This window comes from Dermacentor silvarum, chromosome 5 (assembly GCF_013339745.2).
Source record: "Dermacentor silvarum isolate Dsil-2018 chromosome 5, BIME_Dsil_1.4, whole genome shotgun sequence".
NCBI lineage: Eukaryota > Metazoa > Arthropoda > Arachnida > Ixodida > Ixodidae > Dermacentor > Dermacentor silvarum.
In genome coordinates, this window is record NC_051158.1 from 165,822,031 (window position 1) to 165,848,889 (window position 26,859).

General features: G+C 48.3%; 1 protein-coding gene across 1 annotated transcript in view; it reads left to right on the forward strand.

Moving 5' to 3' along the window:
- The window catches only part of LOC119452651 (uncharacterized), a 90,146-nt gene that overhangs the window by 57,473 nt on the left and 5,814 nt on the right, over positions 1 to 26,859 (forward strand). The window contains exon 7 of the mRNA XM_049668102.1: positions 15,550 to 15,668. Coding sequence (XP_049524059.1) covers positions 15,550 to 15,668 — 119 coding nt within the window. The remainder of the gene's footprint in view (positions 1 to 15,549; positions 15,669 to 26,859) is intronic.

Sequence of the window (26,859 nt, forward strand, 5' to 3'; positions counted from 1 at the left end):
GTAGAGAGCTATACGGAGTAAGGATATATTTGTTTTATCAGCTGTATAAACCTGGACATGCAGCTACACCAGCAACGCGCAGAACTGTTGTCGACGCCGTCGGCGTTTTGCGCACGTTCGCACCGAACGCGCGCGGTGTTTTTATATAAATACGCATTTGGTGCCGCAGCTAAACGTCGCCTCCCCTCTCTCCCTCCCGTTCCCTCACAGCCTTTCGCGCGACGGAAAATGTTGCGTTTACTCTCTATATATGGAAAGTACGAAAGAGACGCTTAATTCTGCAGCCCTTCAGGGAGCACGGCGCCGAACGTGCGTTTGCTCTCCGACGTGCGTTCGCTCCCCGTGAAAGCGCGCGTCGCTCGCGCCCTTTCACTCGCACATACGCGAGTGATACGCGCACCGCGCGCGTCCGGTGCGCGGCGACGATTTCATCGCCGTTGACGTCATACGGAACCTCACGGCGACGGCAGAAATCTGCTTTGGAGTGCCCATATAATTGCTATCGCAATAAAATGTTAGGCCTAACGTTAAGAGACAGGAAGAGAGCGGTGTGGAGCAGAGAACAAACGGAGATAGCCGTTTGTTCTCTGATCCGTATGCCATTTAACACTTTATCTAGTTGGTCTGTAGTTACCAATTAAGACAGCAGCCAAATCAAAATCTTTATTATACCGAGAGAGAGGCTCCGGTCGCCGAGCAGTGTGGACGTGTCCGCGTCGTGCTCCGACAATGTTGCCTATGCTTGGTGTTACAAGCCTGGATACATGATCCAAAGTATGCACATTGGATTCCGCTAAGTGTGCTGCATCTGTGAATATCGGTCTCGCCAGGTAGGACCGCATTTTTGCCATTTTACGGGACTTCTTGCTCCGACCTCGTGTGGGAACGCCAGCTTTCGCCGGTGGTCGCGGAGGGAGCGTCCGCGCGTGTCGAGCGCGCCGGGCGTTCGCCGAACGCCTGCCGAACGTGCCGGGACTCTGCCGAGCTTCGCGCACGTCTTGCCATACACCGCAGAAGGGGAAACGATTGCGCCGGCGGTCCTTCAGGGGGCCGAATGGAAGACAATCGTCAGCAAGAGGCATGAAGAATTCTACCAACGCGAGCGCCGGGAGGCCGCGGAGCGCCGTGCCCTCAACGCGCTCCTGCAGCCGACCGACTCAGCGAGTTCGCCCGCTGACAAGGCACACAACAACGGCAAGTACGTCATCAGTCGGAAAAAGACAACCGAGAGACAGAAGAGGCCACCCATCCCACGCCTACCACGTGACGACCGCAAGATTGTCGCCAGACCGCGTAATTTAAATTTACGCACTATTCCCCCCCGGCACACTGCTGGCGACGGTGTACGCGCAACTGAATGTTCCGATGCCGGTGATCAGGAACGAAGACCAGCTATGGATTAACCCGTACAACAGCACTTTTACCATCAGTACGCCGAGCGACGAACGCGCCCAACTCTACCTGAACCTCCCCGGTATCCGCATCAGCGATGCGGATCACCCAGTCATGGCCTACCTCCCGGCTCCCGACAACGCCGTACGCTGAGTCATCTATGGAGCGTTGAGAGACGAGTCGGCGGCAGAGATCATCAAACTATGCTCCATCGAGTACCCGAAACTCCAGATTCTGCGAGGCAAATGGGACAATCCAGGGCCATGGTGATCACCTTTGCCAGCACAAAGCTCCCGAGAATCGTTAAATTCCAGTGTATGCCCTTCAACTGCTTTCCCTTCAGGGAGAGAGTGGAAACGTGCTACAACTGCAGAAGAACCGGTCATCGAGCCGACGTCTGCTATCAACCCCAAACGCAGCAGTGCCGCCGTTGCGGAGAAGAGCACCCACCACCACCGGGGGAGAACTCCCGAGCTGTGAAGCACGCTGCATTATATGCGACGGCGTGCACGCCACAGGCAGCCGTAACTGTAAGCAACGTTTCATTACTAAACACAAGAAGGCCCTGCCTTCTTTACCCCCACCGACTACGACGAGCAACAGATACCTACTTCTATCGTCAGATAACGATGATGAAGATGAAAAAGACTACAGGGATCACTCGGAAATGAAGGAGAAATCTAGGAGCCACCGCTCAAGAACCCGACGACGATCTGCCCCAGCCGGTCCAGGGAGAGATCAGCCTCTTTCCCGGCCCTTGAAGAAATGAAGAAAGGTGGCAGTAACCAATCCGGCGGCAGAAGCGGCAAGAGCAACAGCATGGCAAGCAACAGCCACGAAAACAAGAAGTCTGAGAAGACCTCGAGGTCAAGAAGCAGCAGCAGCTCCAGGAAAGCGGACAAACAGGGGAGCTGGGCAGCTGCGGGAAGCTAGGCCTCTCACGTTCACGCAAGGGAACGCGAGCTTCTGGAGTATAAGGCTATATAAGAAAAAACAGCTCGATACTATCGCGCAAATGCAAAAAGCCAAGGTGGAAAAGGACGAGAACCGAAATTCCCCGCCTAAATTCGCCTCTTTAAGCCGCCCCCCAGCCACCCCAGGAGCGAAACAATCCTGTGCCTCCACATCTGTCCCGTCTACCAGCGCGGTGACAACCAACATGGAAGCGGATGCTAATCGAGGTACTCAAAAAAGAGAGTCCTCGGAAAGCATTGATACCGTCGCAAAAAAACTAGCTGAAACCTCTAGCGAGGGCGAGCCGGTGCCCAGCTCTAAGTTCCAGGTAACGTCCAATGCTCTAGAGCGCATCAATGCGCGCCTAGATAAACACTACCAAGAAATCCACGTGCTTAAAGCCGCTTTCAACCTTTTCACTGACCAAACCATCCAACGCTTCAATAGCATAGACCAGTGCTTTGAGTGCATAGACCAACGCTTTGACCACCTGGACCAACGCTTTGAGCGCATTGAGCAACAGCTGCAACTAATCCTGCAATGTTTAGCACCGCACAACCATCGCCAACATGGCGCCGCAACCTCAGCGCCTTAGAATTTTGCAGTGGAATTGCAGGGGCTACAAAAACAAACGTAGTGACCTGCTCTTCCGAGTCCAGCACGCCGCCAACAAGCCAGATGTAATCGGACTTCAAGAAGCTAGCTTACCCGCCCGTCTCGCAGGCTACACCTCTTTTATACCTGCGAATGCTGATCCACAAGGAGGTAGTCGTCTGCTCGCGGTAACTCTAGTCCAGAGAAACATCGCAGCCATACAACACGAATTTGATCACACGTCGGTCACGCATACGATGATAGAAATTCCGCCATAGAAGAAGGGGGATGGAAATGTCTTCATTCTTAATATATATACTCCACCCAGCGATCGCACTTGCGCCATATCAGGCTTAGTCCGTAAAGCGGTGAAGCTCGCCGACAAAGCGCCGTTACTCATAGTGGGAGACTTCAATGCGCCACATCCTGCTTGGGGGTACAGAAAGGTGCAATATAAAGGTACAGTCCTTTGGCAAACCATACAGGATCTAGGTATAACTACACTCAATGACATAGGCACCTCTACCAGAATAGGAAACAGCATAACTGCAGATACAACCCCAGATCTCACACTCACCAAGAACGTACTTACGGCCACGTGGGTAAACACTGGGCTCACAATGGGAAGTGACCGCTACCTGCTTGAAACGACCGTGGAAACAGCACCATTCAAACCACCGCCACCTAAAGCCAGAATCACCAATTGGGATAATTTCCGCAAAGCCAGTGATAGTAAGACTCCGATCGACATCGAGGACCTCAGTGATTGGACCCGCGAGCTTAAACAGGACGTACAAAGCCACACCGCAGTCACGAAGCGGTGGATGAGCAACACATGACTGACCCCAAGTTAAAGCACTTGTGGGAGGCGCATCTAGGGCTGCAAAAGCGCTGGAAGTCTCAGAAACACAACCGCAAACTCAGGAAACGTATAGCCGAACTAGAAAAGCAAATTGCAGAATACGCCGCGGAGTTGGAAAGACAGCAATGGGGACAGGTATGTGATCGGGTCAACGGTCAGCTAGGCAACCGGAATACTTGGTTCTTGCTTAGACACCTCCTTGACCCTACGCAGTCCAAGTCAGCCCAGCGAAACAAGTTCATTCAGATCGCGCATCAACACGAGGGCACTTCGGATGATCTCATAAAGAGCCTCAAAGACAGATACATCAATAGGCATCCGACGCCCAATCCGTACCCGTGGTATGAAGGTGAGGAAAACCCGGAATTGGACCAGGAATTCAGTATAGCAGAGACATGCCACGCCCTCGGGCAACTTAAAACCACGTCAGCAGCTGGCCCCGATGGTGTGACTAACAAAACCCTTAGAAATCTCGACCTTACGTCGGTTACGGCCCTTACTAACCTAATCAACACGTATTGGGAGAAAGGGGATGTTCCGCAAGAATGGAGACACGCCAGAATCATCTTCATCCCAAAACCAGGCAAAAGATGAACATTGAAAATCTCAGACCAATCTCCCTTACGTCGTGCCTAGGCAAGCTCATGGAGCACATGGTCTTAAACAGACTAAAGGTGTACGTTGAAGACAACAACCTTCTCCCAAACGAAATGATAGGCTTCAGAGCGCATCTTTCTACACAGGACATCATGCTCCTCATTAGCGAAGAAATCACCCCGCGTAGCAGCTGCGTCAGGGCAGTCCTGGGCTTAGACCTGAACAAAGCCTTCGACAATGTCACGCATGAAAGTATACTTACCAACTTTTCCCAAATTAATCCGGGCCCCAGAACATACAACTGCGTGCGATCTTTTTATTGCGATAGCAATTATATGGACACTTCAACCGGAATTCTGCCGTCGGCGTCGCCGTCGCCGTGAGGTTCCCTATAGATAAAATCTTCGCCGCGTGCCGTATGCCCGAGCGGAAGCGTGTGGGGACGCGCGCTATCACGGAGAGCGAACGCACTCAATCTCCCGCGCGCAAGCAAGGAAGCGGGAAGCCAGCGCCGGAGGGAGCGGGGGGGGGGGGGGGGGGCACTTTCACTCTGCCAACAACCGCGCTCGTCGCTAGCTCGCACAGTCTCTTATCTCCACACGGCTCTGACCTTTATGCGCCGTGCATTCGCCGCTCAGTTTCCGTTGAAGCGATAGACCGCACGTACCTTCGCCCCTGCGGCGTATCCGCTTGCTGCCAGAGTTTTGACGGTCGTTGTCTGCAGTCATTCAGTGTGATCTATTCATGTTTGTTTGTGCGTGCTCACACCACAGTTAGTAATAGTCGAGCCACATTTTCCAACGCACGCTACACATGCAATACTGCCCGGATCGGCAGTGCAGCGCTACAGGTGTGTCCCTTCGCACGCGCTGCCCACGGGAAGCGCTTCTCATCAACACCACCGTTTCGCACGCGCCTTCTCGTGGTCATCGAGTCTCTCTTCATGTCGGTCTACTTACGCCGCAGCACACCTGTTTACTTAATCAGCTCATGTTTACTACAATTCATATTGCTACCAAAGCCGCTCACCTTACTTCGTATGATATTGCTGTGTTGTTATCGCATTCATTGCTTCGCCCTTAGGGCGAAACTGTGACATTTTTTAATGGAAAAAACGGCCGAGATCTCGGCCGGCGGCACGAACTCAGATCCCATCAGCATGGGTGACCGCGGAACCCCACAGGGTTCGGTGTCCTCACCCTTCCTCTTCAACCTGGCCCTGATAAACCTGCCGGCTAAACTAAGAACTGTACCTAATCTCAGGTTCACCTTATATGCGGATGACATCACCCTATGAACTACCAAAGGGCGAGATAGCGACATAGAAGATACCCTTTAAAGAGCAGTCGACATTATAGAACCCCATGTAGAAACCTTTGGCCCCTAACTGCTCACAACCTAAATCCGAGCTACTGGTCAAGCGTGACATCCCAAGAGGCAAAAAAGCAACTGACTACCCCATCCCGGATCTCAAAATCCTGGTACAAGGAGAACCGGTCAAAATAGTAAGCACCCTTCGAATCCTAGGCATGCATGTACAAGAAAACCGCAATAATCACATCACCATAGAGAAATTAAGACAAGCCACAACACAAACTATCAGGCTCATTAGGAGAATAGCCAACAAGCGAACAGGGGTAAAAGCAGGACCTATGCAAACTAGTCCAAGCCTTTGTAATCAGCAAAATTATATATGCGCTCCCGTACCTGGAATTAACGCAGAGGGAAACGCAAGCGATTGACGGACTAATTAGGCAAACTTATAAAGAAGCCATCGGGCTGCCAATCAACACGCCTACCGATAAACTATTACAGCTAGGAATACACAACACCTTGGACGAGCTTGTCAAGGCCCACCGGAGGGCACAAGAGCTCAGACTAACCCGAACGACAGCCGGCAGAGAAATACTAAAGGCTATTGGCAAAAACGGTGAACCCTTGGTGGAAGACGTGCAGAAACTCCCCCCAAAAATCAGAAACACCATAACTATCAAACCTTTACCAAAGAACATGCATACTTCCTACCACGAGGGTAGGAGAATAGATAGAGCCAAAACTCTAGCAAAGAAATACGGGGGAAGGCAGGATGTGGCGTATGTTGATGCGGCGGCATGCCCCGGCAATACCAACGCCTTCGCGATAGCGGTCTCCGCGCCAAACGGAGAACCGATATCAATAGCTGCAGTCAGAGTCAAACACTCCAACGTTGCGGAGGAAGCGGCCATAGCACGAGCTTTAACTATCAGCAAAATTGAAACAGTTATAAGTGATTCTAAAACTGCCATTAATAATTACTCGAGAGGAAGAATCTCAAAAACCTCTCTCAAAATCCTCCAAAACTACCCCGAAACCGGGGGGACGCGAAACTGATCTGGGTACCGGCTCACTCTGTGCAACCCTAGGAACAGGGCAGCTCACAGTATGGCTCGAGGATCTATCGGCCGAGCCGCGAGCAACAACTCGAGCCCGGAACGCACAAAGGAAGCTCTCATCAGTTTTTCGGGAAATCACAGTGCGGATGACGCTGCCCGATCGTCCCACGATGGTGCCCTTATTGTATCGATACCACTGTCGAGAACAGACGCAGCCACAAAACTTCGTTCTCTCGCAGACTCTGTGGAACACCAGTGACTTCAGAAACGCACGCCTCCACAGATTGGATCCACGTATGCAACTCCGTCTTCCACCAGGGTTAGCACGAGCGGAAGCAACATTTCTGTGCCGCCTGTGGCTCGGCGTGGCATTCACGAACGCCTATTCCTTCCGCATTGGAATGGCTGACAGCCCTGCTTGCGACAACTGTGGCTGCGAGGAGACAATCAAGCACTTCCTCTGGGACTGTCCCCGCTACAATTTGGCAAGAAAAGTGCTCGCGACTGCGCTTGAAAAACTGGACAATCGCCCCCTCACAGAGGAAAAAGGTTTTGGACACTGGTCTAGACGGGCTTCGGCACTAAAGGCCTTAAGGGCTCTGCTGAAGTTCTTAAGGGCTTGTGAATTGTGCCACCGGCTTTGAACGTTGTAGCGCGTAGGGTCGCGTTATTGCGCGAATTTTCTTACTTCAATTTTTTTCTTCTATCACCTTTTATTCCCTTTACCCCTTTCCCCAGTACAGGGTAGCAAGCCGGTATTTACACTGGCTAACCTCCTTGTCTTTCTTTTCCTTTCTTTCTCTCTCTCTCATTAGTTACCAGGAAATCACCCAGTACTTTAAGTTAGCTAGAGAAACGCTAGCGCCACCTCACAAAAGTCTTACTAAAGGTCAAGAGGTTAAGTGGAGACAACTCCAAACCAATACTCTTCCAAACCCGGTCCGAATGCACCACATCCACCCAGACGAATTCAAACCCGATTGCTCGAAATGTGGTCAGAGAGCCACAATGGAACAGATCTTTTGAAACTGCCCCGCAGACCCCGTACCCGAAGAACTCCAGAACCTTGTAGGCTCGCAAAAGTGGGAAATCCTGTTGGCCAGCTCTGATCCGGAAGCACAAGTCCGGGTGACAGCGTGAGCCCAAGAGGTCGCCTTCAGCACAGACTGAGGGCCATCTGGTGGGGTCGCAGAACCCATCACTCCCAGTACCGAGAATAAAGTTTTATGACTGACTTATTATACCGACTGCTCAACAGAGTTTTGTAATTTGCTCCTGATATTCGCTTCTGCCACAGTAAAATTTCTAGGTCGACCAAGCATTGTAGCTGCAGTGGGCCAAGTGGCTACGGCATGACGCTGCAGAGCACGAGGTCGCAGGTTCGATTCGCTGCAGAGCTGCATTTAGGTGGGGAGGGAATACAAGAACGCTAGTGTGCCACGCTTTAAGTCGCCGTTAAGGAATTCCACGTGCTGAAATTATTATTCGGTAGTTATTCACTACAGCCTGCCTCATAGTTTTGGGACGTTGAAAGCCATATTTTTTTGTCAATAGAAATCGACTTGATGAGTTGTTAGCCACCCGAAATAAAGTGAAGCGGCGTTAAGGAACTCGCTTCAAGAAGAAACAAATAATGATCGGCAAAGCCACAGTACTATTTGGTTTGGTTTGTTTAGGCTGTGCAACAGCACTTGTCAACTTGCCAGCTATCTAGCTTGGGACGCAATAATTGTACACAAAGAAGAAAAATACGCTGATATTAGCGGCGCCGTCGGCTTCGATGCGAGCACAGCCGAGCCGGTCGTCTCCCGTCGGTAGCCGTGCACTGCAGCTGAGCTGCAGCCGATGTTTTCGTCGCCGGTGGCAGAGGTGCGCAGCTTCGCGGTCGTCGATTGGCCCGTTGATCGTGGTGCTGGCGGTGCGCCGGCCGAACTGCTGTCTACTTTGGACACCTCTCACGCAGCAGACGTTCTACGGCACTGGAGGCCGGTTCGCTGTCGGTATATTTGCCGCTAGCGTGGACGTGCCTTAACTGGAAATGGACAACGCGTTGGCGATGATGTATGTCACGTGACATTTGGAGGAGCACTTGGCGAGGATGAGAGACCAGCCGACGAGGAGAGTAGCGAAGGAAAGAGCGAAACGAGCGAGGCCGTGTTCCGACAATCAAACGCGTGTAACTCCGCTATTACGGCACCATTTCGAAAAATTCTCGCGGCCACGTGTTCGTTGCAGACTCGTGCACAACTAAATTTCGACCTATGGGTGGTTTAAGGGCCTTTTAACATTTGTTGGCCGGCTAAAAGCAGTGACCGAAGCAAGATAAATCTGGCGTTATCTCGTAGCTCGCAGATGGATGGATGGATGGATAAAACTTTATTTCATCTAATTAAATGTGGTTGGGCCCCTAGATGTCCGGGAGCCCCCTGGCCGACATCTCTAGGCAGGCCCGGTCCACCAGCCAGAGCTGGTCATCCGAGCAAGTGGCCCGAAGAGCGGCCTCCCACGAGGAAAAGGAAGGGTTGGGAATAGGTTGTACCGTCATGGGCTTGGGGCAGCTCCACAAACAGTGAAAAAGATCTTACCGGGGCGCTTGGCAGATGGTACACTGTAAATTATTGAGACCAGGGTAAAATAAATGTGCCAGATATGGGGAAATAAGTGGCTTGGTCTGGATCTGGCGCCAGATTGAACTCTGATGAGGGGTAAGGGAATGGTGATCGGGCAGGTAAATCTCGTCTACCTTTCCTGTAATACGTGGTAATCTGGTGGTAGGTGTAGATCCCTCTCCTGATTTTTCCGTGGGGTTGGGTGAGTGGTCATCCAGAGTCCGGAGGGAAAGACCTCGGACTTGCGCATTAACGCGCTCGCATAGCTCGCTGAACACGTCTTGCGTGGCACTACGCTTTTCTTCTCACGTTTTCGCCATACCTCCTCCTCCATATTTCGCCTCATGGTTCCGCTGCACCCTTCTCTTTCGCTTTCATCCTCGTCCTCTCTCCTCGGCGTTGATCTTTCATCTTTCGCTGTTGTGCTCGTTCGCTCAGGTTACGCCGACGCCAACGCTCACGGTAGGAACGGGTGCCTAAAAGCTGCGCTCTACAAATAGCATATTTGTGAGATCTTGCAGAATCACATCTCAGTTTCTAGAGACGCTGTTGATTCCGAGGGCATCAGTTAGTATTTCTTCCAGCCTACGTATTCAGCCTAAGTACAACAGTATTAAAGGGAAAGCACTTTAAATTATACTCTAGGATTATCCAGCTGTTACTTCTTTCATCGACGTATAAATTCGCTGCCATATTTATTACTTCCGGGACGGCGGGAAACGTTCTACGTGTTTCGTATAACGTGCGTTCAGCAATTCCCTCCAAAGCTCGAACTGAAAATTCCTACTTGAAACTTCACTCTTAAGGCGCACTCTCACAAACAAACAATGTTCGTTCACTTCGAAAGTCTTCTTGGATGGTTACTGTACATTTTGCTCTCCTTTTCTTGATGCAACCCGAATACCAAACCATATTCTCTTCAGACCTGAAGGCATCTCAGGAATATCAGTTTTTCAGGAATATAAGTTACACAGGTATCCTACTATACCATTGGTGATTATAGGTGCATTACCAATCTAAGAAGGTTCTCTATATACCTCCGTTACATGCGGCAGGCAAACACTCATCACCTATACACTACATTATTTATTTTTATTTATTTATTTGTTTATTATTGTGAACAAAACATAAAATTCCCGATGATCAGGAGAATAGGAGCTTACTGGCCTCCTGACAAACGTCCTGCGACCGCTTGGTGGTAGTGTAGCATCACTTTTCTGCACGAAGACACATCACATCTACAGCATTCAGTGTATACAATACCAGACACAGTAAAATTACAACCGCATAAATAAACAAGATTTATTTGTAAGGATTAGCAAAAAAAAATGTCGCAGTTTCGCCCGAAAGGCGAAGCATCGATGGCGATAGCCAATTAGTAGAGAGCTATTCGGAGTAGGGATAGTAGTTTTATCGGCTGCATAAACTTGGACACATTGGCTTACCAACTGAAATAACAATCGTGGTGTCAGCGCGCACAAGCAAACATGAATCGATCACACCGAATGACCGCAGCCAACGACTGTCAAAACGCTGGCAGCAAGCGCAGGTTCGCGCGGTCTATCGCTTCAACGGAAACTGAGCGGCGAATGCACAGCGCATACAAATGGCAGAGCCGTGTGGAGATGAGAGACGGTGCGGGAGACCAGCACCGCCGGGCAAAGGGCAGAGAAGTTGTCGGCAGAGAAGCTGCCCCCTCCCCCCTCTTCCCGTTTCTTGCTTTCGCGTGGGAGATTGAGTGGCAAGATACGCCTTTGGTGCCGGAGCACAGCGCCGCCCCGCCTCCCTCCCTGCCATACCCCCTCGGTTGCTTTCCACCGTGCGTTCGCTCTCCGTGATAGCGCGCGGGGTAGTTCGCCCTCCATGCTAGCGTGCGTCCCCCGCGCGCTTTCGCTCGCGAATACGGCGCGCGGCGACGATTTTATCGCCCTTAGAATCTATACGGAACCTCACGGCGACGGCGATGCCGACGGCAGAAATCCGGTTGAAGTGTCCATATAATTGCTATCGCAATAAAAAAAACTTATCCATCCTATTGTTGGTGCTTTGACTCGAAGTAACAGCCAATAGCTGTTTACAGTTAGCATCGACGAAAAAAAAAATAGTAAGGCAGGCAAAAAAAGGGAACCGCAACGTTTTCACTTATATGCGAAAGCATTTCTATGCCTACCCAACGAGGAAACCGTCCATCCGTCAAGTAAGACGAAGCGTGGCAGCAGCGGCGAGTGAATTAACCTTCGTTTTGCCTCTCGCTTCCACGCGAACTGAGCGGCGGGACTCATCGCACACGAAGCTAGCGACACTGGGCGCGCTCTGTCCCTATCGCAGATTGCTTTCAAGATATATGGCCCGCGTTGCCGCGCCAGACGCAGCCGCTCGCCGGAGTATGGTTGATCACGGTTGATGATGGTTCGACGTTGATGGAAAGGGCGCTAAAGAGTGGTAACGGCTTATAATTATCGGAACGTCATCAGCACACCTGGAGCCGCCACCTGCAGTACTTTGCTTGCGTCATCAATTCACTTTGAACCACCGTCCGCAGCAGTTCGTGTCACCGCAGCTCCTAAGTATATGTTTACGCCAACGTTACTGGCTAGTCTAGTAACTTTGGTTTGCGCATACTTAAGTAACTCCCAGAGGAGTTTCTGCGTGATTTTTTTCCCTCTATATGTACGCAGTGGCCAAATAAGCTTCAAATTTGTTTTTATTGTGGATTGAGATGGAGGTACCAGGCTGGAAAAGGAAAAAGAAAAAGTTTCCAGGCATCAGTGACTCTTTGAAACCTTAAACCAGGGCTGCACAGCTCAATATCAGTAAGGGTACAGACCAACTTATTTGGGAGGCTCACGGGCCGCAATTTATGGAAAACCTTTTATCCTGGTGGGCAGGCACCATTATTTATTGGCGGTAAGATCGGAGCAAGAGGGCGTGGCAGGTGAGTTTGGGAGCCGGTAAACTGTGGGACGACGCGGCGGCTTTTGGCTACCTCGAAGCAGCGGAATTCTTTAACGATGATTTCGACAGTAGAAACGTCGTTATATACGAGCAAATTAAAGGCATCGTCCGCGATTCGTTTAGTATATGGCCCACCTTGTCAACCTCGCTCATTTGCTCGTCGACTTTCCGGCAAAGCGCGAGCACTTCCACTATGTAGGCGACATACGATTCGGTCGACGACTGGACACGGGTGGCAATCTCTTTTCGCGCAGCCTGTTGGCGACCTGACGGGTTGCCAAAGAGGTCGCGAAGCCTCTCTTTGAAAAGGTCCCAGCTGCATAGCTCAACCTCATGAGTGAGGTTGAGCTATCAACCTCAACCTCAACCAGACACGCGGTGTCCCGTCCATCACATGAAGATCACATTGACGAGCATGATGGTAGGGTCCCAGTGGTGGCTTTGGATAACATGCTCATACATGCTGAGCTAGTTGTCGACGTTAACGCCATGTTGGGCAGAGAATGTCCCAGGATCACGGAGACTGGGAACCGTAACGTACGTTGTGGTAGGCGCCGCATGTGTGTAGGCGGCCACGGGGTGGTTCCAACCATCACTGAGAAGACGACGGTGCGGCCGCTTCGGAGCTCCTTGGCGAGGATGGGGAACGTTCCATCTCCACTACAATGGTGGAGTCAGTGCATGATCACGGTAATCCCAGTAATAACAGACCATCATGCGCTCTGTTGGCTTTCGTCGCTCAAGGATCCTACTGGCCGGCGCGGTCCTTGGGCCCTCCAACTACAAGAATATACCTGCACAGCTGGAGAGCTCACAGTGACATAGAAGTTGTGACGCCAACACCAGGACGGAGACGGCCTCTCTCGCTACCCAGTCGCTAAGTCTGCGTTCTGTGTTTTCCCAGTGCTCCATGTCGCCGACGAGTAGCGCCGTGATCCGTCCTTGCGTATCATCATTGAACGCCTGGAATCGTCATTTGACGACAGTTCCCTTCGCTTATTCATACTTAAAGATTTCGTACTCTACCGCCACAACGTTCACCTAGACGGCACAGCATTACTCCTTGTGATACCTAAACACATAGCTCGGATGTGCTCCATGAAGTTCACGACCTTCCCACTGCCGGTCACCTCGGTGTGTCATATACGTACGACCGGATCCGCCGACGCTTCTTTTGGCCAGGGCTTGCTCGCTCCGTTCGAAGGTACGTAGCAGTGTGTGAGAAATGCCAGCGATGCAAGACACCATCGTCGCTCACTGCCGGGTACCTTCAACCACTTGTCATTCCCGCGGAACCATTCTTTCGGGTTGGTTTGGACTTACTCGGCCCTTTTCCTCTATCTACATCTGGGAACAGTTGGATCGTTGTGGCCGCGGATTACGCCACGCGCTACGCTATCACCCGAGCGCTTCCTACAAGATGCGCCACAGATATCGCCAATTTTCTTCTAGGCTTCGTGATTTTATTACATGGAGCTCTATGACAACTTCTCGCAGACCATGGCCGGACATTCCTATCAAAAGTTATCGCAGGCATCCTGCAGTCCTGTGCAACGAGGCACAAGCTACCCGCGTCATACCATCCGCAAAGAAATGGCCTCATGGATCGCACTCTCACAGACATGCTCGCGAAGTATGTCTCTTCAGACTACACTGACTGGGACCTCGCTCTACCGTTTGTCACGTTTGCGTATAATTCCTCGCGCCACGAAAAACTTGTTAGGTTGAGAACCAGTCACGATTGTCTTTTTAGAGGAATGATGTTCGCGGCACATTTAGAAAAATCGCGAAGATGTAAAATGCACTGTCACGATGATGACACCTTTCGGAGGAAACGCAGCAGCTGTTTTTCCACAAAAGTATTTTTGTTGCATTGCTATTTAGGACGTAACAAAGCTTTGGAATATCTTGATGCGGTTTACTTACGCTAAAAGAAGTATGCATCGTAGGCGATGTCAAATGTCGAAACTATATTGGCGTGACTGCAACTGTCGTGGCACCACCCGTAGCTTCCACTCCATAGCAAGCAGTTGTTGCTCACGCAAATATACCTTCGAGAAGTGGCACACACTCGACACGTAGTACTGCTACCTGCGCGTGTCACGTGACTCAGCACTACGTGTCATGACCGCATGCACGGGTGCGCACTTGTCCTGAACACACTCGACCAGGGAGGCACGGGCTTGAACGCTGTGGAAAGCTGGAGTAAATCTGGAGTAAACTCACCATGGGACTCCTTAAGCGAAGATTTTTGAAAAGCAACAAATTTCTCATAAAATTTTGGCATGAGCACCTAGCCGCATCGGCCGGCGATGACGCAGGTCGAATTTCATTGACCTTTCGACCACAAGATTCACTCTGCTATGGAGTATCTTGAGCGTGCCGCCAACTTGGTCAGACTTTGCCTTTTTAAAGGTTGTATATTTGGCCTGTGGAATTCATCTAAAATTTGCTTACCAAAAAAGCGCTTTCGAACTTTATAAAAGCTTCTTAGATTTTTTTCTGTTTAGTTTAGCCAGTAGTTGGGTCTTTCTCTGTACGTGGTCACCGAGATGACGATCATTCCAAGCGCATTGCCTCGTCTCAGAGGTCATAGTCTGTACTTCTGCTTGGCCCTTGCTTCTCAAGTCACTGCCAGGGTCGGCACTGGTATCAGGCATAGACAGACTTCGCGCTGGGCCAGCGTAAACCTTTGTCCGAAATTGATTTTGAGGGCAACCCAAATAAGTTATTGGTTAATGTCCAGGCTGAAAATGCATCGTAATATTGTAACCTGTGATCCGAGCAATAGATGCAGTGGTTTGGCAGGTGTTACAATGTTCATTAGTCCGTAATTCATGTCAGAGTATCATGCTGAAGAAACAGCGACAAGGCGGAAGAGTTGATGTGCCAATGCGATAGCACAGACAATTACGCGCTCGGCAAAGGAGTTGAAGTGCCAACGAGGAACGTGGCCGGCGCCTGTCCCTCCTTGCTTTTGCTATATTGGAAGCACGTGTATTGTTACAGGTCTATGTATGCTATGAACGCTGTACAGATATTTCTCTTTCGCACAACTCATCCCGCAGTTACTGCGGGAGATATCACCTGTTGCCCCTCGTTTTTAGTTCAGCAAAATATACATAAAATTTAATTTTTCCATGCCGTGGACAAGTCTTTACAGCCTTTCGTTTTGGCGCGAACGTATAATTTGATCGCGCATCCTTTCCCGTAGATCCGGATGGCCTGAACGCTCTTCAAATGCAGTGGCTGGGGTTCAGCACCTGCAATGAGGTCACCATAGGCTCCAACGACGCCGCATCTGCGGTGGAGTTCTGCTTATCAGTCATCAAGGTGAGATATGGCAGAAACTGGCTTTTTTGGCCACCTAGAAAAATGGCGAAACTATATTAAGCCCTTAATTTGGCACTGCATATATGCGTTTCCTAATACATTTTTCTTAACGAAAATCGCTCCCCTTCTCCGAGACAAGGGGCGCAACTCCTTCTGTGTTTTCTCCGCAAAAATACTTTCAGAGCACCTGATTTCATGTCCTTTACTTGCTTCTGCAACACATAGAGATTCATTTGATCAAGGGGAATCCGGGCAGCCAATTTGGCCTTGGCAGTGGCCTTGGCTGACTTCAGCTTCTTCTGTGTCTTGACTTCAGTATCTTTTGTTTTCCGAGCCATGCAAGTTTCCATAATTGTGCAAGTACATCACGGGAAGTCAAGTAAGGAAATACTGTACGACGAAGCTCTGGTATCAGTATATCTCATGCGCTACTTGTGTCGTGTACCGAATTCTATTAAGCTGCAGTCTTGTTTACTTGGGACAGACTGGCCAGCGCCTGAACGACAGGCTGCGACAACACTTTAGGTGTTTTAAATCAGGAGAACGCTCGAATCTTGCCTTACACTGCAAACGTTGCGCTTGCTATCCGTGGTTGAAGAATGCGGAAGTTGTAGGCCGTGAATAATGAAATTAGAAAGTGAGCTTCTGGAAGCGGTGCTAATAGAAAAATCTGAATCCGATACATGCGTTAGCGTGGCTTCGGCGGTACTTTTAAACAGTGATGCATGGGTAGCCGCAGCTAAGTGGTTTCATTCACTTCTGTTTTGTTTTTTATGCCTCTTGTCCAAGTTGTGCTCAAATACAGCCTACACGTTTCCCAATTATCATGTTTCACGAAAAGATTGTGCCTGCATTATGTGCAAATTTTCCCGTATCGCCGTATTTTTTTTTTTTGCGCCTGCCCTTTTTGTTGCTGGTATCAGACTTCCTTGGGCGCATGCGCAAATTGTCCTGCCTGTAACGAAATTTTCCAATACACGCTCATAGTTGTTAGTAGCACAGCCCCGTCTGTCCCGCATTACTTTGTCCCGTCCATCGCTCTTCACCGCACTCAAATATGCATCGCCAACTGGCCGAAAATTATACTCATCTGACGTACATTAAAGGTCTTCTAAAACTCACACAATGCGAAAGCAAAATAATAGCGACAGAAATGCAACCTCTTGTGACAACGCATCAAAGGAGGAGAGCAGAGTTTCTGATCAACGCAACGTACCATCGTTGTAAAATGCTTTAAACCCACTCGGCTTATGAGAAAATGTCTCCACGGCAGTATTGTCTGAGTGTCGACATAGAAGACTGTGCCTTTTGGCCGCTGTTGATTGGCTGGAGCTGAACCAGTGAGGTCGAAACGGGCTGTGGGCGCCTGTTTGTTTCTCGGTGGTACCCCATCCCAGCCATTCAGCACTTTAACAGCAGACGTTTACATGTCCGCTAGTTGAACAATTACAGAATACCCCCCCCCCCCCCCCCTCTCCAGGAACTATAAGGGGGGCTCCTGTGCGCCTTTCTGTTGCCACACGACTTGCACCTGGATGAAACGTATGGAGATATGGGCAACCATGTGGGCGGTGAAAGATACATGTAACATCCGTGATTGTCTTATCTGTAAACGGTAACGTCATTTCATGTCGCAAGAAAAATACGGAACTGTGGCATGTAACATGTTGGCGTGCAAACTATGCAACACAAATGTTTTGGTGGCGGTTACCTTCGCTATTGGATAACTTGCAAGAACAAAATGTGGTAGACCTTGCAAACATATTGCAAGAAGTTCGTAGCATGTGCTTCTAACGAATATTGTTATTTCTCACTGGTTTTACCGAACTTCGTATTTCTTTCTCTTTAATACTTTTACTTATTGAACTGTTCCATATGTTACCATATTACATTGTCGCGTTATCTATTTTTGTACAATTTGTTTCATTCCCTTAAGATTGCTATTTAGACATTATGGTTGCCCCTAAATCCTGTGTTTAACATATTTGAAGCTTCTGTTTAACATCTTCATTATAAACTCTGTTTTTCTTCCGCGAACTTCCCGTTGCTGCCATTTGGAGGAGGCCGCCACCTCGTCAAGCTACTTGCTGTATTAGCTTTTTGTGACAGCTCCTTTCTTTCTTTCAGAGAAAGATAAATAAATCATTGAATTGAAATAGAACTACAGCAGGCTGCTGACGCCAATTTTATGGCAGTATTGCAGGGTGCATTATGCCAAGAGCACCACGGAAGGGACACAGATCGCTTCAATTAAGAGGATTGGCGTGTTTCCCAGGCCGCAGATCTATTCTAAGTTCATCTTTTTTCGTCACTTGAACTTGCTCAGACACCTCAGGTAGGCGCATTTGTCGTCAGCTTGGTTCAGATTAGTGTTATCATTACAGAAAGCTAACAGGATCATAATCAAGTGAAAAGTTTGAAGGTGATGCGATGTGTAGTGAAAATCAACGAATGACGATGCCTTGCTGGTTGATTTGCGCGTGAGGATGGCGTGCATAGACCGTATAAATGACGAAAGCCGCGCTGGAGCGGCTTTCATCCGACAGACGTCCGATAGACGTCAGTGAGAGGTTAAATCGGCTTCTAAATTTTGGCGTCATTTATTATCATGCACCCACATCGTCATAAATAATAATAATAATAATAATAATAATAATAATAATAATAATAATAATAATAATAATAATAATAATAATAATAATAATAATAATAATAATAATCATGTTTATTTAACGTGCTCAGGAACAACCTTGAGGGCTGAGTGCTGGTGCACGCATATTTATTTATTTATTTATTTATTTATTTATTTATTTATTTATTTATTTATTTATTATACATACTTTCAAGGCGTAGGAGGCACAACAGAAAGGGGTGGTGAAAATATACAATATTTGGTAGTACAGAACAAGAACGTAAAAATTTAACTATTAAACTGTAAGGCACTTTGAATGGCAATCTTGAAGTTAGTGGTGTCAGAAATGGAGACTTTGGAAACGGGAAGGCGGTTCCATTCATTGGCGGTTCTCGGCAAAAAGGAAGAATGGTACAAATTAGTTCGACAAGATGGCGCTTCAGTTTTGTGTTGATGGTCGATACGATATGATATGTAACTTCGTGTGGCGAAAACGTTTTCTTTAAGAGAAGGGCTAAGGTAATATATTCTATGAAAAAGACAGAGACGAGAATACTTGCGACGTAATGAAAGGTCAGACAGATGTAGTGTTATTTTCATGGACGTGACGCTAGAATGACGTGAATAACTTGAGACAATAAAACGAGCGGTGCGGTTCTGAATGCTTTCAAGGGAAATGACGAGATTGGTATGAGAAGGGTCCCATATGGCACAAGCATATTATAATTTCGGGCGGACGAGTGTTTTATATACAGTAAGCTTTAGTGAGGTGGGTGCTGATGCAAAGTTTTGTCGCAAATAGCCTAAGGTTCGGTTAGCATTGTTAGTGACATATTCAACATGCATGTTAAGCAACAACCGACAGGGCAGTACCATTAATAGAGTATGGGAATATATCCGAAGGGGTAGAGTTAAAGGAGACGCGCATACTTTTGCATTTAGTTGTGATAAGCTGCATTCGCCATTTGATGCACCAGTTGGATACACTATCCAGGTCGTCCTGTAGCTTACGGGAATCACTTAGGTTAGTTGTCTTGCGATAGATGACACAATCGTCCGCGAACAGCCTAATGGGTCAATTAGAGATACAGTCAGGAAGGTCATTAATGTAGATGAGAAAAAGCAGGGGACCGAGTGGGGACCGATCCTTCTGGTACACCGCATGTTACGGAACAAGGTCTGGATGTAAATTCGTTAGCGGTGACATACAGGACCCTGTTAGAGAGGAAATCCTTTAGCCATACCTTGGGGTCAATGTTAAGAAGGGAAAATTTGAAAATCAGTCAATCGTGAGAAACCGAATCGAAATTTCCTGATAAATTTAGAAATACGCAGTCACTGTTGCATTTCTAGTCCGCATTATTAGACAGTCTTAGTTTAGCGTGGTTACCGGAATAGCGGGCGTACCGGAATAGCGGGATCGAAGTGCGCATGCGCAGAACGCTAACCGACCCATACCGTTTACCGTGCGCACGCTATTTCTCAGAGTTAACGTTACCGTATTAGCGTGTTTACGTAGTGTACGTAAAACATGGCGGCGGTCCCGGCCGCCCGCTTCGAACTGAATTTGGCGTTGTTTTTGTAGAATTCACTTCGTTCGTAGCAAATGACTGCGTAAACGGCTTTTGCTTAGTCTCATGTCGCTTCGCCGAGAGAGTGTTATGGCTAATCTTGAGGAATTTTCGAGATCGCTTCTCGTTTTGAACGCGCCTAAGCCTAACGAGAGAAATTTTTTTCTGAGATCCGAGCGCCATCTGTCGCTAAAGTCGGGAGATAGGCGCGACGACGGCATATGGCCTCTGAGATTGGAGGATTTCGCAGGCTATGGTAGACAGCTTGTACTGCTTGTCTGTTTCGCTGCAGATCGGCTGACATGGCAAGTAAAAATACAACGCGCTCCTGGCTTCCATTGCGCTGCCTCTCGCACTTTCCGGACGCACACAAACATATCTTAGGTGCCCTATGTATGCGAAATTCAAAGCGTAATGGAATAGCGTCCCGCACGTAAACTACGCTATCACGCTATACTAAAACTCTCTTTCTGCAAAGTTCGTTTGCGGAACGGTAACGCTATTTCCCGTAACCCCGCTATTACGCTAACGCTAAACTAAAACTGTCTATTAAACAAGTCGTCCGTTACATACATAAAGTAACATTACACACACACACACACACACACACACACACACACACACACACACACACGCACACGCACACGCACACGCACACGCACGCACGCACGCACGCACGCACGCACGCACACGCACACAAAGAGCGCCTCCGGTCAGAGGCGCTCTTTTCCAAGAATGCAATGTATGAGTCTTGATCCCGCTTATAGAGGTTTTTACAGAGTCCGAAAAAAGCGGAAGTCTTCTCTGTACCCCTTAGGCACAGGAATTCTAGCTTTTCGGTGCGCGAGATCTTTATGCTTTAGGGCAATTATGAGTTCAGACGAAAACCAGTGGGGATATTTAGAGCGTTTAGGCATGTACTGGGGAATGCATCTGCGCATATAGCTTAAAACATGCTCCGTAAAGCGATCTATTTGGTCATAAACATTGGTTTTGTTTGTAGTTGGTTGTAACAGGTTTTGTTGTAACCAGTGACCAGTCGGCGGTGGAGAAGAAATTATATAAACCAAGATGATCACCACGCTTCTAAGTAGCGAGGGGATTCATTTACGCCACTGGAGGAGCTCTGCCTCAGGGCTGACACATAGGCAGTTATCTTTAGTGGCGGATGAAACTTGTCGGTACGCACAAGGGACATGGCAGAACGAGAGACATCTGAAACTTGAGCATTGGAGATGCAAAGATCTAAGACGTTGCCACAGGAATTGGCGATCAAATTATGCTGATGAAGGGAACAGAAGGACAGAAAGTCCAACAGGCTGCATTTATTCTCATTGTAATGATAGTAATGGGAATATCTAAGCGTTTTCCAATCAATACCTGGTGTAATAACATCACCAAAAAGGATTACATTGTGCTTACCATGGGAAGATACTACACTTTCAATAGAAGAGATGACCTCATCAAACAAAAAAGGGGAAATATTCGGCTGTACATAGAAAGATCCAATCAACAATTTTTCACATCGGGCTAGGCTGACTTCTAACCATATCGACTCCCGTGCACTTTCTTTGTCGTTGCGCCGAACACATTTCAGTGAATTGTCAACCACAATCAGTACGCCACCACCTTTTCGTTGAGATCCAGTAAAGTCCCGGTCACTGCGGAAGACGTTGCAGTGCGGTGGAAAGAAGTCTGAAGAGGAAATGTCACTGCAGAGCCAAGTTTCAAAAATAACAAAAATAGGAAAGGAAGACGAGATGACATTGCAGAAAAATTCACGTGCTTTGGTGCGAAGACCACGAGCGTTTTCGTAAAAGATGTCCAAATTACACGCCACTTTGATCCTTGGTGGTTATTTTTGTAGCATGAAGCATATCGTCGTGTAGCACCCCGCGGAACGGCTTGAACAAGCAGCCCATTGGCCCCATTGACGGGTCGTTCAGGCGTTTAAGGGCTTCATCATCGACGGCTACACGAAAATAAGAATGACTGATATTTAGTTATAGGTCGCCGGCAGGAGAGGGGAGAAATATTCAAGGCCTTTAAGTGCTTTGTCAGGTCGGAAGAGGTTGTTTCAGAGCTCAACTTAGACAAAAAAATAGCCTTAGGCCGTTGCGGCCGTTGAGCTACAGATAATGTCGAAGTCTTTAGGGCTCCAACCGAGGCAGGACTCTTGTTTTTTTGCGTAGTCTCGGGTGTTTTTTCAGTGGATAAAGCGAAATCACGTGGGGAAATGGCAACTCGTCGTTCAGCTGTGCTTTGAACGTGAAACACAGGTAGATCAGCTCATATTGAGGCAGGAGTAGAACTAGTAGTAAAGGTAGATGACTTTCCGGAGTCGACAGGCGTCTTCGCAGGCGTGGCAGTTTCACGTCGCGACAGCTCGTCGCGCAGGCAACAAACCTCCGCTCGAAGGGAGACGACGACTTGGGTCTGTTTCTCCACGCCACGGGAAAGGTCCTTACGTGGGCGTTCAGTCTCCTCTCGCAGTTGGGAAACTTCTTCGCTCAGGAACGAGATTTCCTCTAGCTCGTCGAGGAGGAGGCGACCCAAACCTGCCATGCCGCCGCCAAGGTCACCCGGTGGGGCACAAGAGGAGAAGGGGGAGTTAGTTTAGGAAAGGGAAAGCTGCGGGGAGCACGCCATAGGTCCGTTGTCGCTAGGCTTAACACCTTGCTGATTTAAATCACACAAATTGCAGCAAAAGGAGCGCGATCCGGACTTGAAGAGCTCCAGTTCGTCGTCTGGCCAGGTCACACGTTTCGCATGCACTAGTTTTTCACACTTTTCACAGCGAAAGAACTGCTGTTTTCCGAAAAAAAAAAGGGCACGAGCAGAGCAAGCATGCGCCCTTACTGGGCGGTTGAGACTTTCACCCAAATGTAGCAATTGCTACAATGGAAACCCAACCGGGTTCCTCGAAAGAAAGCCTCGCAGTTGAGGAAAAATTCGTCCTGGTCCGGGACTCGAACCCGGGACCACCGCCTTTCCGGGGCAGCCGCTCTACCATCTGAGCTAACCAGGCGGCTAGCAGATGGCAGGGCGAAGTCGAATTTGTCGACAACTTGAAGCAAAGGCAAGTGTTTGATGTAATAGTTCAGCGGAAATCCGCTAGGTGGAGATAAGTAATTAAAGGGAAACTGAGACTTCCACCCAAATGTAGCAATTGCTATAATGGAAACCCAACCGGGTTCCTCGAAAGAAAGCCTCGCAGTTGAGGAAAAATTCGTCCTGGTCCGGGACTCGAACCCGGGACCACCGCCTTTCCGGGGCAGCCGCTCTACCATCTGAGCTAACCAGGCGGCTAGCCGATGGCAGGGCGAAGTCGAATTTGTCGACAACTTGAAGCAAAGGCAAGTGTTTGATGTAATAGTTCAGCGGAAATCCGCTAGGTGGAGATAAGTAATTAAAGGGAAACTGAGACTTCCACCCAAATGTAGCAATTGCTATAATGGAAACCCAACCGGGTTCCTCGAAAGAAAGCCTCGCAGTTGAGGAAAAATTCGTCCTGGTCCGGGACTCGAACCCGGGACCACCGCCTTTCCGGGGCAGCCGCTCTTTCGAGGAACCCGGTTGGGTTTCCATTGTACCAATTGCTACATTTGGGTGAAAGTCTCAGTTTCCCTTTAATTACTTGTCTCCACCTAGCGGATTTCCTCTGAACTATTACATCAATAACTTGCATTTGCTTCGAGTTGTCGACAAATTCGACTTCGCCCTGCCATCTGCTAGCCGCCTGGTTAGCTCAGATAGTAGAGCGGCTGCCCCGGAAAGGCGGTGGTCCCGGGTTCGAGTCCCTGACCAGGACGAATTTTTCCTCAACTGCGAGGCTTTCTTTCGAGGAACCCGGTTGGGTTTCCATTGTAGCAATTGCTACATTTGGGTGGAAGTCTCAGTTTCCCTTTAATTACTTATCTCCACCTAGCGGATTTCCGCTGAACTATTACATCAAGCCCTTACTGGGCGGCATGCTAATAATAACTCAACCAATCAATCGATCAATCAATCATTTATTTATCGTGCCCAGGAACAACCGTGAGGTCTAGGTGCTGGCGCACGTATATATAGAAAAAGAAATACAGCAGGGGAAAAGATGTATGAATAAAAAATAACAATTTGAAAGGAAAAGTGTAAATACATGTAACCGAAGGCTCGAAATGCATACATAATAAAGAGGAGAAGGGAAGTTGAAGAATATGTGAAACTCAGACACAATGGAAAGCTCAGAGCAGAACAAAGACAGAGTTATGAAAAATATCAAGGTCATGAAAGTGGGCATTATAATGACTCTGTATTCTGTGGATGGTTGAGTTTTGGTGATGACAGGCAGCAACATGGAAAGGTCTGTGTTCTCTGGTGATCTTGCGCGGAATACGAAACTTGATACAACTGAGGAGTTCGGGGCACATGAGGATACCGTGAAGGAGTTTGAAAAGGAAAAGCAGGTCAGCGCGATTACGTCGGCAGCGAAGTAAGGGCAATAACAATAATCCAACAGTGCTAGAGCAGGGCCTAGAGTCCGTGCTAGCAAAGCGGTGATGATATATGCTTAGAAACTTTTTCTGGATCCGATCTATAATGTCACTGTAGGATCTAGAAATGCCGTTCCAGATGACCGACGCGTATTCGAGTTGAGGAAGACAGATTGTTGTGTATAACTTGCGGAACGGTGTAGAATTGAATTCTCTCGACAGTCTGCAAACAGAGCCAAGAGTGTACATGCCCCGCATTGCAACGGGTTTAGTGTGATCTGAAAAGTGTAAGGTTGTATCAAAAAGTACACCGAGATAATTGATCTCAGGGACCTTACACAATGGTACAGAATCTACTGAATAGGAAAAAGAAATGCTTGCTGTTTTGCGGGTGAAAGTCATGACTTTGGTCTTAGCAGCATTCAAGGTGAGGTTACTATCTGTGCACCATTTAGAAAAAGAAAGCAGGTCAGACTGCGGGATGCGACAGTCATCAACAGTGTGAATTGCCTTAAAAATCTTTGTCATCGGCATATAGAAGGAATGAAGAATGCCGAATGGCGGAAAGGACGTCATTAATAAAAATTAAAAAAAAGGAGTGGTCCTAACACTGATCCTTAAGGAACGCCGCTAGTTACTATGTACGAAGAAGACGTTTGGTTGTTGACGTTAACAAAACATGATCTACTAATAAGATAACTCCGCAAGAGATTTACAATTGACGAGTCAACACCAAAGTGCGTAAGCTTGATGAGAAGCAGTGAGTGGCTTACCACATCGAAAGCTTTACTGAGGTCGCAATATATGGTGTCTACTTGCCCCCTTTGAAGTACCTGCGCGGGTATATGTGTCATGAAGCTTGCGAGATTTGTGATAGTGGAGCGGCCGGTGAGGAATCCATGCTGATTCGGAATCAATGTGTTCTTCACAGTACAAGACAATACGTTGTGAAGAGCAAGCTCAAAAACCTTAGACATGGCACAGAAGAGAAATCGGAGATAAATTGAGACATCGGTTTTACAGACAGACTTAAATACAGGAAAAACACGAGCAGTTTTCCACATGCGAGGGAAAGTGGAAGTATTCAGAGAGCTATTAAATATAGATGTCAATACTGGGGCAAATATACCGCCGTACGCTTTTAAGATTGCGGAAGGGATGCCATCAGGACCGCAAGATAGAGAAGGCTTCAAGCGCTTAAGGCATTCGCTGATCAGCTTTTCATCAAACAACACAGGACTAGATGTAGGAGCCGTTGTGTGCTGCTGACTGACACCAGCGTTGAAACCTGAAGGTTTATATAAGGAAGAGAAATGGGCAGCAAAACAATCCGCGACTGCTGGGACTTCTACTCCACTATATATATCTATAGAGTCGAGCAGGCGAAAACACTCTCCGCGAATACTAGTACGCTTGCGGATATACTTCCAAAATTCCGCCGGCCGGTCGGAGGCGCTCTTCTCCAAGAATGCAATATATGAGTCATGATCCCGCTTATAGAGGCGTTTGCAGAGAGTTCGAAAAAAGCAGAATTATTCTCTCCACTCATTAGGCACAGGAATGCTGGATTTACAGTGCGCGCGATCTTTATGATTTAGGGCAGTTATAAGTTCAGATGAGAACCAGTGGGGATATTTAGAGCGCCTAGGACTGTACTGAGGAATGTATTGGCGCATACCGCTCAAAACAAGCTCCGTAAACTGCTCTATTTGGTCACCAACATTGGTTTTATCTGTGACCATGGACCAATCTCTGGTGGACAAGAAATCATACAAGCCAACATAATCACCCCGCTTTAAAGCAAAGCGAGAAGATTCATTAATGCCAGCGGAGAAGCTCTGCCTCAAGGCTGACACAGTTACCTTAAGTGAGGGGTGAAACTTATCGGGACGGACAAGGGAAATGTCAGAACGGGAGACATCTATAGCTTGAGCATTCGAGAGGCAAAGGTCTAAAACGTTGCCACAGGAATTGGCGATCAAGTTGTGCTGCTGAATAGAACAGAAGGACAAAGTCTAACAACAGGCTGCATTTGTTCTCTATGTAATGATTATAATGAGAATATGTAAGCGTGTTCCAATCAATTCCAGGTGTGTTAAAATCACCAAGAAGGATTACTCTGTGCTTGCGATGGGAGGATAAGACACTTTCAATAGAAGAGATGACTTCATCAAACAAAAAAGGGGAAATATTCGGTGGAACGTAGAAGGTTCCGATTAACAATTTTTCACAGCGCGCTAGGCTGACTTCCAGCCAAATCGATTCCTGTACACTTTCTATGTCACTGCGCCTTACACATGTCAGTGAGCTGTCAACGGCAATAAGTACACCACCACCTTTTTGTTTAACTCCACTGAGGTCCTGGTCACTGCGAAAGACGTTTTAATGTGGCGGAAAAAACTCCGAGGAAATTTCACTGCAGAGCCAAGTTTCTGAAATAACAAAAATAGGAAAGGAAGACGACATGACATTGGCGAAAAATTCATGTGCCTTTGTGCGAAGCCCATGAACGT